This window comes from Muscardinus avellanarius (assembly GCF_963383645.1).
Source record: "Muscardinus avellanarius genome assembly, chromosome: 20".
NCBI lineage: Eukaryota > Metazoa > Chordata > Mammalia > Rodentia > Gliridae > Muscardinus > Muscardinus avellanarius.
Window position 1 is genome coordinate 32,460,989 of NC_137806.1, and position 12,819 is coordinate 32,473,807.

At 49.7% G+C, this 12,819-nt stretch overlaps 1 protein-coding gene across 1 annotated transcript in view; it reads right to left on the bottom strand.

The window, feature by feature from the left end:
* Nucleotides 1-12,819, bottom strand: part of MTR (5-methyltetrahydrofolate-homocysteine methyltransferase) — a gene marked incomplete at both ends in the record, with an annotated part of 66,436 nt that overhangs the window by 28,593 nt on the left and 25,024 nt on the right. Inside the window, 6 exons of the mRNA XM_080716919.1 lie at nt 576-665; nt 2,644-2,784; nt 3,190-3,306; nt 4,221-4,400; nt 10,176-10,361; nt 11,252-11,392. Of these exons, the coding sequence (XP_080573045.1) occupies nt 576-665; nt 2,644-2,784; nt 3,190-3,306; nt 4,221-4,400; nt 10,176-10,361; nt 11,252-11,392 (855 nt within the window). The remainder of the gene's footprint in view (nt 1-575; nt 666-2,643; nt 2,785-3,189; nt 3,307-4,220; nt 4,401-10,175; nt 10,362-11,251; nt 11,393-12,819) is intronic.

The following is a 12,819-nucleotide window of genomic DNA, read 5'->3' on the forward strand; positions in this document are numbered from 1 at the left end:
AGCCCTGACTCTGGCGATCTGTTAGGCTTTGGTCTCGCCTTCACTGACAGGCCCCTCCGAGTCCTCCGCTTAAGGCCCTTGTGTAAGGCCCACTAGCTCCACACCCTGCAACGCATGAACCTCAAAAGGCCCAAGAATTAAACTGTGGAGCCCAAAACACAACTCTGAGAATCTCTCGGCTCACCAAGAAAGAAACTGAAGCCAAGAGATCACTTACCTTCCCTAAAACTCCATTACCCAGAGGAGCCAGCACTGCCGTGCTTGACCGGCTAGAGCAGCCTGGGCCCAGCAGGGCTCTCCGCGCTTGGGCTGTAGTTCTCTGCCGTGTGGGCTGTCCTGGGTACCACAGGGTGCTGAGCAGCATCCTTGGCCACTGGGCTCCAGTAACACCCCACACACAGGTGTGACAACCAAACGCTTTTCTAGACACTGAAATGTGCTATCATGTGGGGGGGCCAGGAGACCATCCCCAGGTTAAAAATTGGGGTCACGGGCTTCTCCTCCAGCTGCCGCCAGCACCGACCCTTAGCTGCAGCCTCCGACAGCGCCGTGAGCCACCAGCCGGCTCCACTCACCTTCACGAGGGCGTACTCCAGCCGCTCCTCCACGGGGCCGCTCCTCCACTCATCTGTCTGGATGACTTTCTTCCCTCCTGTGCCGTGCATCTGAAATGAGGATGGAGAAATGGGTACAAGAGGCCACTCACTGCACTACGGTAGCAGAGGAAAACCGTGTCTTAGTCTTCCTCAGCATTTCCAGCCCTGATGGAGCACCCAGCATCTGTAAGACCTCTCTATGTGCTTAATGGAGAGAGGGAAAGAGAAACCCCTTAGGACTTGAATTCTGAGTAGCAGACAAGAGTGAAGTTCCATCTATTCTTTACTTCTTCTCTAAAAGATAACAAAGCACCCTTAGGACAATGAGGAAGCCGACTCTAGCCTCAGGGGGCATTCCAGGCTCTCGACAGGTGTCACCACTACCCACAAACAAAGGCAGAGGCTAGTGAAGCCAAGCTGGGCACACAAGGTCTTAGGTGTGGGATTTCTGTCTTGTACCTTTCAGCGTGCCCATCCCAGACTCTGCCATGGAACCAGGGAGGTGGGATGCCCAAGGTCAGGCAGCCCTGAGAAGGCCGGTCCAGGGCTGAATGAGGCAGATGCACCAAGCCAGGCAGCCTGCATCAACACTGAGTAATGAGGAATTTTAGACACTGAGGAGGGCTGTGTGTACATGACACCGCTCCGAGGCTCCCGTAAGCATTTCTACCAGCTACATCCCATCACCAGGATGACGTGCAGTTAAGTTATGAGTTAAGGGTTATACGTAGCTAATCCTGTATCGTCCTACCCTTCTTCAAGAACACTTATCCTTCTATGAAGCAGAAGTTAGTTCTGTAGGAGTAAAATTCAGATTCTAATATGTAAACCATTATTGAAGTTGACAATACACAAAAGCAGCCTACCTGCTTTTGTAAGGAAAATGTCTTCCTTTACTGCTATTCTCAGATTCTAATGCAGGTTTTTTTTTGTTGTTGTTTTTTTTTTTTTTGAGGCAACGATCTCATCTTCCTTTAACCCGCACTCTGGGAAGCAGCATTGGTAGTTAACGAGCCCACAACTATGACCAACATATAAGAGATAGAAACTAGGAGCTGATCTTTAAATCATCTGCACTTATTCTTCCAGATAGAATGCGCATAGACCTCACACCTTGAACTGCAGAACCTACACAAAAGGACCAGATCCTAGAAGAAAGTCACACACGTAACACCAGGGGCCAGAGATCACGATTGCCGCCATACAGGAAAATCCAAAGCAGTCTTTTTAAATGAAGCAGAAAAACACCAAATATAATGGAAAGATGTCACCAGGGTGACAAAAGGTTACCAAAAGCATCCAGAGTATCTAGTCCTAGCCACGCGTAGTGACAGATCTCTGATCCTAGTACTTGGGAAGCTGAGACAGAAGGATCGCAGGTTCCTGGCCAGCCTTGGCAACTTAGTGCGACCCCGTTTCAAAGTGAAAACTAAAATAAGTCTGAGAAGCCAAGAGTGGAGGCCCACGCCTGTAATCCCAGTGCTTGGGAGGCTGACAGAGAAGAAACCTAGATTTGAGAACAGCCTCAGCAAAAAGTGAGACTCATCAACCAAGGAGACCTTGTTTAATAAAAAAAGGGGGGGGGGTGCTTGGGATGTAGCTCAGAGGTAGGATACCCCTGGGTTCAATCTCCAGTATCACAAACACAAAAAAATATTAATAAAAAGGTATGAGAGCATAGCTCAGAGGTAGAATGTTCCTGGGCTCAGTCCCTAGTAACACACACAGTATGCAATTCTATTTTCAAATGTATAGAAAATCCACGTGACTAGAAGTTACAACAAAAATCTCACTGGGCATGGTGGCACTTTCCTGTAATCCCAGTGCTTGGGAGGGTAAGACAGGAGGATCGCAGGTTCAAAGCCAGCCTCCGCAACCTAGAGATTGTTAGTCAACTTAGCAAGACCCTCTTTCCAAAAAAAAAAAATTTTTTTTTTTCGCTGATCCAGAGACAATTAGCTACTCGCTTGTATTCTACAATGAAGGTCCAATCCTGTGAGTGACAAGTTCAGACAGGAAGAGCCCCCTGGGCCACTTCCCTCTCTACCTGGGCGTAGCGTAGGAGCTTCTCGGTGGCCTCAGGGTCTTTATTCCAGATGAGGTCTTCACAGAGCTGGAGGAGTTCCTTATGGATATCGTCGTACACGGGGAGGTTCCCCGCATTCACAATTCCCATGTCCATGCCGCACTGAGGGCAAGAAGTGAAGTGAGGATTTCCAAAACCAGGAACCACAGTGTCCCTTATAAGCCCTTGACTCTGCTGCCGTCACCTAAACGCAGCCCCAGAAGAGATATAAGTAGAGGCGCCCATGGGGGTGGAGTCGGGGCTCCGCCCCAGGAAAAACCTCTGCACTCTGGGGGCAGAGTTGGCCTGCGGGCCTGGCCACAGCCTGACAGCCTGCAAACCCCGCCCTGCTCAAAGCTGGTCTCTCCCATGGTGCCTTGACTGCAAGGCAAAGGAAGACCCCTCCCACCTCATCGTGACTGCCTGGTCAAGGAAGACCCCTCCCACCGCGTCGTGACTGCCTGGTCAAGGAAGACCCCTCCCACCGCATCGTGACTGCCTGGTCAAGGAAGACCGTTCCCATCGCACCTTGATTGCGTGGTAAAGGAAGACCCCGTGCATGGCTTCTCGGATGGCTTCCATTCCTCGGAAGGAGAAGGATAAGTTGGAGAGGCCTCCACTTATTCTGGCTCCAGGTAACGTTTCCTGGAAAAAAGTTTAAAAACGTGAGAAGATTCCTTTGTTGTGCCCGAAGCCGCGATCACATGTTAACCTTTATATACGACGGAAAGTCAAGAGCCTACAATGTCTAAAGCAACCCGGAGGTCGTCATCGCTAGACACTGACCAACGTTCGTCAGATCACGGTGTCGAAGGCCCTGCTTCCTCAGTGTGTCCGACTAGACTTTAGTCTCCCTATGGAAAAATACGGAACTCTACTCTGTCTCTGTAATGACCATGACAGGGTATGCCATAGAGCGAGTGGTTCACGGAGTATCTGCTGGATAAAGACAGAAGGAGGAGACAGACAGGAAGAGGGCACCGAGAGCACAAGAGGCCGAGTGAACTCCCGCTCACGACAAACCTGACGAGCGATGGAAGGACCAAGGGCACTGAGGCTCCTGCGCGGATTAGCAGGCGCGGGACGACCCACGTCCCGCAGGAGGATCGCGGGCATGTGGGCCTAAGATACAAGGTGTTCTCAGCAGCACCGTCCATATCCCAGCCCCGGAAGCTAAATGCTGGCCTCCAGCAGAGTGGTGAGTTGCGGCCCAGTGACACAGGGAAGTTAAACACTGACAGATGAGCAGGTGGCAGCTACCGCAACGAACGGGGCACTGGCCGTGTGCTTCCCTGGGCCAAGTGAAAGCTCTTTACATCATCTTACTTACTACCCCCTGTATCCGTTTAACAAATTCTCCAGTGTATGTTATACTTCACAATTCAAAAGAGCATCATATAATGTAAGAAAGTCCCTACTTTTCAGGAAAAAAAATTTGCTAACAAGAAAGTCAAGTTCCCAGCCAATAAACACAAGTGGAAGTTCTGACCGCGCTCCAGTCCCACGTGACTAGCCGGAGCCTCGTCGTGGGAGGAAGCGGGAACGCGGCCCGCGCTCACCTTGATCGCCTTGGTGGCCTGGATAAAGTTGACTGCATACCAGTTGTGCTCCTCCATGCCGGTGCCAATGGTGAGGATATTGGGGTCAAAGATGATATCGTTTGGGTTGAAGCCCAGCTTTTGCACAAGCAGGTGGTAGGCGCGCGTGCACACACTGATTTTGATGTCTGTTTCCGTGGCCTGGGGGAAGGAGCAGATACGTCATTGGAAACAAAGAAGCCCAGTGTCATCCGTGAACATGGTACACTCCCCTCATCAAGGGCACTCGAATGTCCACACTTGGATTCCGTTTTAGTGCAAATGCCAAAGAGCCTCTACACTTTTATCAAAAATCCAAGTGTGGAATCCGCTTAAAAACCGTGCATGTTTTCACCAACACAACAGCTATATTCTCTATGCAAAATTCAAATCTTATGCATGTGTATGTGCATGTTAATAAAGAAGCTTTTAAAGAACATATAACATTATACAGGAGAGACTATGTGAGCATGCCTCCCTCTCCTGAGGCTCCAGACAATGCTGCCGCCACCGCGGGGGTTATCCAGTTGGCATCTGTGGTGCCCCAAAAACACATCTACTCCCAGCCGGGCAGGGTGATGCGAGCTTGTCATCCCAGCATTGGGGAGGCTGAGACAGGAGGATCGCAGTTCAAGGACAGCCTCAGCTACTAAGTGAGGCCCTTTGCAACTCAGTGAGACTCTGTTTCAAAATAAAGAATAAAAAAATAGGGCTGGAGAGCCGGGCGTGGTGGCGCACGCTTGTAATCCCCGCGCTTGGGAGGCGGAGACAGGAGGATCGCGCAGGTTCGAAGCCAGCCGTGCTGGCGTAAGAGACCCTGTTTCAAAAATACAAAATAGGTCTGGGAGTGTAGCCCAGAGGAAGAAGGGCTTCCAGGAACCCCAGTACCACCAAAAATAAATAAATAAATAAAAAATAGGGCTGGAGATGTTGCTCAGAGGTAGAATGCCCCTGGGCTCCCTCCCCAGTACCCCCCACACACACACACAAAGTACATTTACTCCCCATTCCCACCCACCACCATCGCACTGGCTTGTTAACATGGGCCTAAGCTACAAATGCAAAAATTAGCATTACTCTTCATGACTGGGTCTAAGATAGCAACTGGAAAACAGTGTTAATTCATCTAAGTTCAATCAAGAGTGTAGTTATGAGATAAAGTCTAAAAATCACTACCAAAGAAAAAATATTTACCCAAGAAAAAAACCAAACAACAAACACAGCAAAGTACCCAGGAATGACCCCGAGATTCTTTTTTTTTTTTTTTTTTTTTTTGCAGGTCTGGGGGTGGAACCCTGGGTCATTCTACCTCTGAGCTGCACCCCCAGCCCTATTTTTTATTCTTTATTTTGAAACAGGGTCTGAGTTGCAAAAGGCTCACTAAGTAGCTGAGGCTGTCTGCCGACCACGATCCTCCTGTCTCAGCCTCCCGCATGCTGCGATTACAAGCGTGCGCCACCACGCCCAGCTGAAATTTCCTTTTTACAGAGAACTACAAAATGAGTGGTTGGAGTGCGTAGTTGGAAAGACATTCCAAGTTCCTCAAGGACAAACCTGAACATTGCCAACATACTGATTCACCACTATGCTCTGGGTTAGAACTAAATTCAATCGACCTCCCAGTGGGGATCATTTTTCTATAAATCGAAAGCTTATTTGCAAATCATCTTAACACAGCAAATGTGTTAGATATAATGGATTCATTTGTAGGATATTTTTCTATGTAATTTACACATGTACAAAATAATAGCTTATTCTGCTACTATGTGATAACATTTTTAAGAAACCTCACAGTTTCAAAAGTTACCATATAAAAATAATTTCAATCAGAAAGGAACTAAATCAGTCGGGCGTGGTGGCGCACGCTTGTAATCCCAGCATTTGGGAGGTGAGACCAGAGGACGGCAGTTCGCGGACAGCCTCAGCTACTTTAGTGAGGCCCTTCGCAACTTAGTGGGACCCTGTCCCCGTCTCAAAATAAAGAATAAAAACAGGGTAGGAGGTATGGCTCGGAGGTAGAATGCCCCTGGGTTCCATCCCCAGACCCACAAAAAAATAAATAAATAAATAAAAGAACTGAATCTAGAGGGTAAGTAGCAATAAAATGGTCTTTCCCATTAAAATTTGAGCAAGTGTCCCTTTATCTTACCATTGGTATTGAAAATGAGAGCTGAGTAAAACAACAAGCAGCACAGAAATGCTCCCTCGCTGCCCCCAAGCAGAAGTCTTGGGCCAGTCCCCTCTGCCCTGTTTGGCCATGACCTTCTGATTTTCTTTGAAACACTCATCGCAAATATACACCAAAGACCCAGACCCGCAGCCAGCAGCCAGAGAGCGAAGCCAAGTCCCTGGCTTTGCTTACTGCAAGAGCGGCGCTCTCGCCGAGGGAGCTGCCTCCCCTTCTTAGCCTGTTCTTAGCTGATGTGACATCCTACAGCATTGGGAGAACGCAGTGCTGGAAGACAAGACTGGGTTTCTGGATTCTACAGGTACATGAGTTCTTTTCTTTGTTCATAATTTTCAGTACTTTCCACCTGACAGTGGGCATTTATGCTGCTCCAAAATCTGTATAGTACATAAGTACTCTGGATAATATTCCAATAGATGAAGGAACTGAAGTTACCTTAGTAACCTCATTATTTGGCCACTGCGCCTCATCAGATTCTGCCTCGCGCTCCTGGTCCAGCAGTAAGGTCTCCAGCGCATACGGCATCCTGTTCTCACGCCGAGCTCACCTTGCCTGCGACTTCCCTGAGGTCACGGGCAACCCTAGCCGCCCACCAGCAGCCAGAGCACGGCCAGGGATCTCTCTGCTCCTCTCCTGCCGGGAGCCAGCCGCTTGGCTCTGCTGCTGCTGGCGGCCAGGCCTGCAAACTGCGTGGCCATGGGTCCAGCGAACCCGCACCACCCCTTAGCAGAGCGTCCCCACGCGCTTAGGAAACTTGCGGCTGGCATCTGCACTCGTCCTTCCCTCCCTGTCTCATGTCCTCTCTCCTTCCTCCTTCTTTCTTGACCTCAGGGTCCACCAGCCTCCAATTTCCACATCTCACTGCTGCCCACTATGGCTGAACTCAAAGCGCCTCCCGCACTGCTGCTTCTGCACCTCTCCTGAAGGTGGGCACACGCCTGGCGGCCGCCTCCTCCTCCTCCTCCTCCTCCTCCTCCTCCTCCTCCTCCTCCTCCTCCTCCTCCTCCTCCTGGCGCGCCCAATAGCTACCCACTGGAGCGCGTCCTTCCCTTGGCCTCCCAGCAAAGCCTCTCCTGGGCCCCCAAAACAGGCCGCTCTCCCACTTTCTGTGACAGCACCTCCTCTTCCCCAGGCCCAAGCAGGCCGCCCCCAGCCCTACTCAGGCCCAGGCTTCCCTCGTCATTCCTCCGGTGAGATCAGCCATGTTCCCTGCGTGCAACACCATCTGTGCGCAAATAATTCCCAAGAAAGGGAATCGACTTCAAGCCACACTTCGACCGCTGAATCCAGACTCACAGTTCACATGGTATGCGCCACCCCAAACTTCTCCCGCACCATCCCAAACCTGGTTCCTCAGTCTTCCCCGTCTCGATGGCTCCAACCTTTCGACTCCCCATGCAAATACCCCTAAAATTATGCCAAACCCAACGTGAAGGCCAAGGCCACCAGCTCTATTAGAACTATACCTGGGAAGCCGGAGTGGTGGCGCACGCTTGTAATCCCAGCACTTGGGAGGCTGAGATGGGAGGATCACGCAGGTTTGAAGCCAGCCTCAGCTACTGAGTGAGGCTCTCAGCAGCTTAGTGTACACACACACACAAAAAAAAATCCTACACCTTGAAACCAATTAATTAACACCCTCTGTTGCTTCTAGGCTCTCATCTGAATTACAGCTCGACCCCAACATGCTCTCTCCAACAGAGGGTTTTTGTGTGTGTGTGTGTGTGGTACTGAGGGTAGAACCCAGGAGCTTTCTACCCCTGGGCTATACTCCCAGACCTATTTTATATTTTATTTGGAAACAGGGTCTCACTAAGTTGCTAAGAGCCTCACTAAGTAGCTGAGGCTGGCGCGATACTCCCGTCTCAGCCTCCTAAGCGCGGGGATTACAAGTGTGCCCCACCATGCCTGGCTCAACACAGGGGTTTAGAGCAGACATCAAACTGCACTTGGTCCTCTGCCAGGGCCTTGAGTAGCTTCCCAGCTCTCCCGGAGGCACAGCGCTGACCAAAGCAGCCCCAAGCCCTGCATGCCGCGAGCTGGCATCTCCGTCTCCCCTCTGTGCCACCAACCCCGGCCTCCTTGCCCCACACACTCCCCCTCTGCACACGGCTCCCTCAGCTCCGTCAGGTCTCTGTAAAATGTCCCATTATTCCTCAACCGTTCTACATAAAGCAGCATCCCCGCCTCCACCCCATCCCTATCCCTCAGCTGACAAACACCAGTCTCTTCTGCATCTCCACAAGCACGCACGTCCCACACACATCCTTGTTAATAAGCTGGGTCACCACGGCTTCTGTCGCGTTGTCTCATCGGCTCATTCTTTTAGCTGCTGCAGGAGCATTTCTCCAGCCACGGTTTCACAGCACTGCCACCCTCTCGCTATCACAGCGCTACGAAGAACATCTACACCTACGCCGACGTGCTCAACCTGCTTCACCAATTTAAGATTCCCAAGAGGGGCTTAATGATTAAAAAAAAAAAAAAAGGATTTTCTTCAATTGCTTTAATTAAGAGATACCAAAATATTCTTAAAAGTTATGGGGCACAAACAAAAATGCAATCAACACTATACACTGCGTCACCCAGCTGAACGCTCACTGGATTTAAGGAGGGCTCCTACACCGATCTCTGATTTTTTTCCATAATAAAGGAAACCTATCAGCCGGGCGTGGTGGCGCACGCTTGTCATCCCCGCGCTTGGGAGGCGGAGACAGGAGGATCGCGCAGGTTCGAAGCCAGCCGCGCGCGCTGGCTTAGGAGACCCTGTTTCCAAATAAAAATGTAAAAATAGGTCTGGGAGTGTAGCCCGGAGGTAGAAGGGCTTCCAGGAACCCCAGTACCACCAAAAAACAAAAAAAATAAAAATAAAAATAAAGGAAACCTATCTCATTATTGCCTTTTTATTCTTTTAATCATTAAAAAACTTTAATCTCGTAGGTTATTTGGCTATTTGTTCTCCTTTTCCTATAAATTCCATTGCTTTTGTCCATTCTTCTCTGGGGTTCACTGGGGAGTTCTGCTCTTTGCACATCTGGGATATTCACCCACTGCCATTACTTACATTACAAACAGTATTATGCTGTTAACTGATTTATAATTTTGGTAGATAGCTCTATCCATTTTTTTCTTTCTGGCTTGAGTTGGCAATATCTTCTACAATGCAAATTTAAATTAATATTTTCCTGTATTCTTTTAGAATTATTTTACTTTTACATTCCTTAATCAACACGGACGTTAGCATACAGGGTAACTGGGGCCAGCGCTGCTGCGGCCAGGCCGGGGGGCTCTTTCCTCAGGAGTGGGTTAACACTGTCACGTCGGGAACGGGCTCTTTCCGAGAGGGTGCTCTGAAGTCAAAGGCCGCCCTTTCTTGCCCTCTCACCCTCTCCTTGACCTTCTGCCATGGGAGGAGACAGCAAGAATGCTCTCTCCAGATGGGGTCCCTCGATTTGAAACCTCCCCGCCTCTGAAACTGCAGGCCAAGAAAACTACTATTTATAAGTTACCGAGTCTGCGATACTGTTACAGCGGCACAGATAAACCGAAACGGGGCTCTGGCTTTACTCTGTCCCGAATGCATTTACTGAATAATTCAATCTTTCTCCATCGATGAAAACACTATCATGCACTGCCTGTGTATGCATGTATGCATAGAGACACAGGCATGTGTACACACACACACCTGCCTCAGACACCGCTCTCTAACCACGTGCCACAGTGGCACGGACCCCAGAGAAACCACTCGCCTGGCCTTCCTCGTCAAAAGCCATGATCACCATGGCGGCTCCGAACCTCTTGATCCTCCTGGCCTTCTCCAGGAAGTCCTCCTCGCCCTCCTTCAGGCTGATGCTGTTGACTATGCACTTTCCTTGGCAGCACTTGAGCCCGGCCTCGATCACGGCGAAGTTGGAGGAGTCGATGCACAGGGGCACCTGGGCAGCGGGCGAGAAGAAACGAGCAGTCATGAGTCGTCACATCCCACCAGGGCTCCCAGCTTCCCCGACCTCTTCAAGGAAGGACTTCTCAGGTTGGATGGGCTTACCAGATTTCTAACCAGAGCATTTGCTGAATTCTAATAAAATAACTGAGAGTCCAACCTGAAAAACCCAACTCTTACTGCACCAAGAAGGGGCTAGGGTGCAGCTCTGTGGTAGAACACAAGCTGGACATGTTGAGGCCCTGGGTTCGATCCGATCCCCACCACGAAAAAGAAACCAAAGAGCTCCAGGAAGTTCTTCAGACAGAGCTTCAAAAACCACTTCTCATCCCAGAATTAGTGACAGAGAAATGAGGTAAGATTTTCAAAGTTTTCAGAACTCTAAAAATGTTTACAAGCCCGAAGCCTGACACAAAAATTAACTTTCACCTTTTAAAGAACAAATGTAAAATCTGAAAAAAAATACCTTGATTTAATCTGATCTTACATTTTTGCCTTAACCTGATAAACCCACCAACTTGTCTTCTTCCTGTTCCCTCCCCCATGGCAAGGACGTGGCCCACGCGCGGCAGGGACAGGCATGACGGCACGTCTGTCCAAAGCAGAAAGCGAGTCCTCAGCTTATCAGCCATCTGAAGTCATCAGTGCTCACGACCAATCACAGAAGCCTTGGAAATAGCCAAGCTAAAGTTGTCTTTCTCACCAAAACCCAGCTTACGTCAAAAAGGTTATCATTAGTTGAGAAAGCTAACAAAAAGAAGGCCCTGCGCTTTCAATGTGGGAAAATGGAAAGCCAGGTTATTTGTGGATAGATCAACAGACAGCCAGCAAAGCTGAGGGACAGAGCAGGCAATCCACCCCCCGTGGGCACCAGCTCCGCACTACCTTGGCGATGTCAGGCTCGGAAGCTATGAAGTTGCAAAATCTGGTCATGGCACTCGGGCCGTCCAGCATGCCGTCGTCCATGTTGATGTCCAACACCTGGGCTCCCATCTCCACCTGCACCTTGGCAACGCTCAGGGCTTCCTGAGGGGGAAGCAAGAGGACGCATCGTCAGCAGAGGGCAACCGAGAGGACACTACGTCATCCCAAGGCCCCGCAGTCCCTGCCAGCTGGAACCCACTGACCAGCCTACTCCTGGCGGTGGGCCACCTTGCCCCGGCGCCCACCACGGATGGGCCCACCCATCGCACAGCTTCACCACTGGGAATCCACCGGGCTGCTTTTCTACCATAAGAGTAAGAGGTCCTCGCCCTGGTGGCCAGGGCCCTCTGAGCTGACCGCTCCTACTCAACTGACCTTCCTGCTTCACTCCCACGGGAACCTCCACCCAGCCACGGCCACCTCCGTCTCTGTGCCCCAGAGCGCACAGTCCCCTCTGCTCACGGCAGAACTCCTTCCCTTCGCCCCAGTTTAGACCCAGCTGAAGTCTCATTTCCTTCAAGGAAGGTCCTGAGAAACCATTCAAAACGCATCTAACTCTTGAGTGTCGGCCGAAGTGTGCAAAGTGTTAATAGAAGATTAAAAGGGGTTAAACAAAAAGGAAGGAGATAAATTTGGTGTACTTCTATACTAGCAAGCTTTTCAAATCCTTTAAAACACTAGCATATACTGCAACAGTCCAAGAAAGAACAAGATGCAGGATTTCCCACTAATGACCACATGAGGAGTGTCTTGCAAGATCAGCAGAGAGTGCTCTTCATGAACCCTGTTAAGCCGCGATGACCTGTGGGCCCTGGACACCATTATCATGTGGCTGATCACGTTACCAAGTCCTCAAGTGCGAGCAGTCATTTATTCCTCCCAACAGATGGAAAGGTCTTATGTTATTTCCTACTCTGAACAAAGCTAGAAAAGAATACATGTTTGATGATACCTTCTAAATAATGGAGCAGAGACTTTTATTGCCTTAAGTTTTCATTGTACACTTTATAGTGTAATGAAATAAGGATAAAATTATTAGATGCTGATGCTGATTTTTGCTTAGTCAAAGAAAATCAAGAACTGGTATCAGCTGTTATAATAAAATAGGCATGAAACTCAGACATGTGCCATCAGAAAACATCATTCACAGTGAACAAAAGGTGCACAGAAAAAGGATCACAAACAAATAAGCCAATCAAGAAATGTTTTCCAGGGGCTGGCAGCGTAGCTCAATGGTACAGCGCCTACCTGGGACGCACAAGGCCCTACGTTCAATTCCCAGCACTGTTAAGGGGCAGGGGTACGCTTAGCCAGGCACGGTGGCACACCCTTGTAATCCCAGCATTTGGGAGGTGGAGGCAGGAGCATATAGCCTCAGCTTCTTAGTGAGGCCCTCTGCCACTTAGTGAGATCCTGGTTCAAAATAAGGAATAAAAAATAGGGTTGGGGGTATAGTTTGGAGGTAGAATGTCCCTGAATTCAATCCTCAGTAACACACACACACACACTCCTCATCAGTAATGATTAAA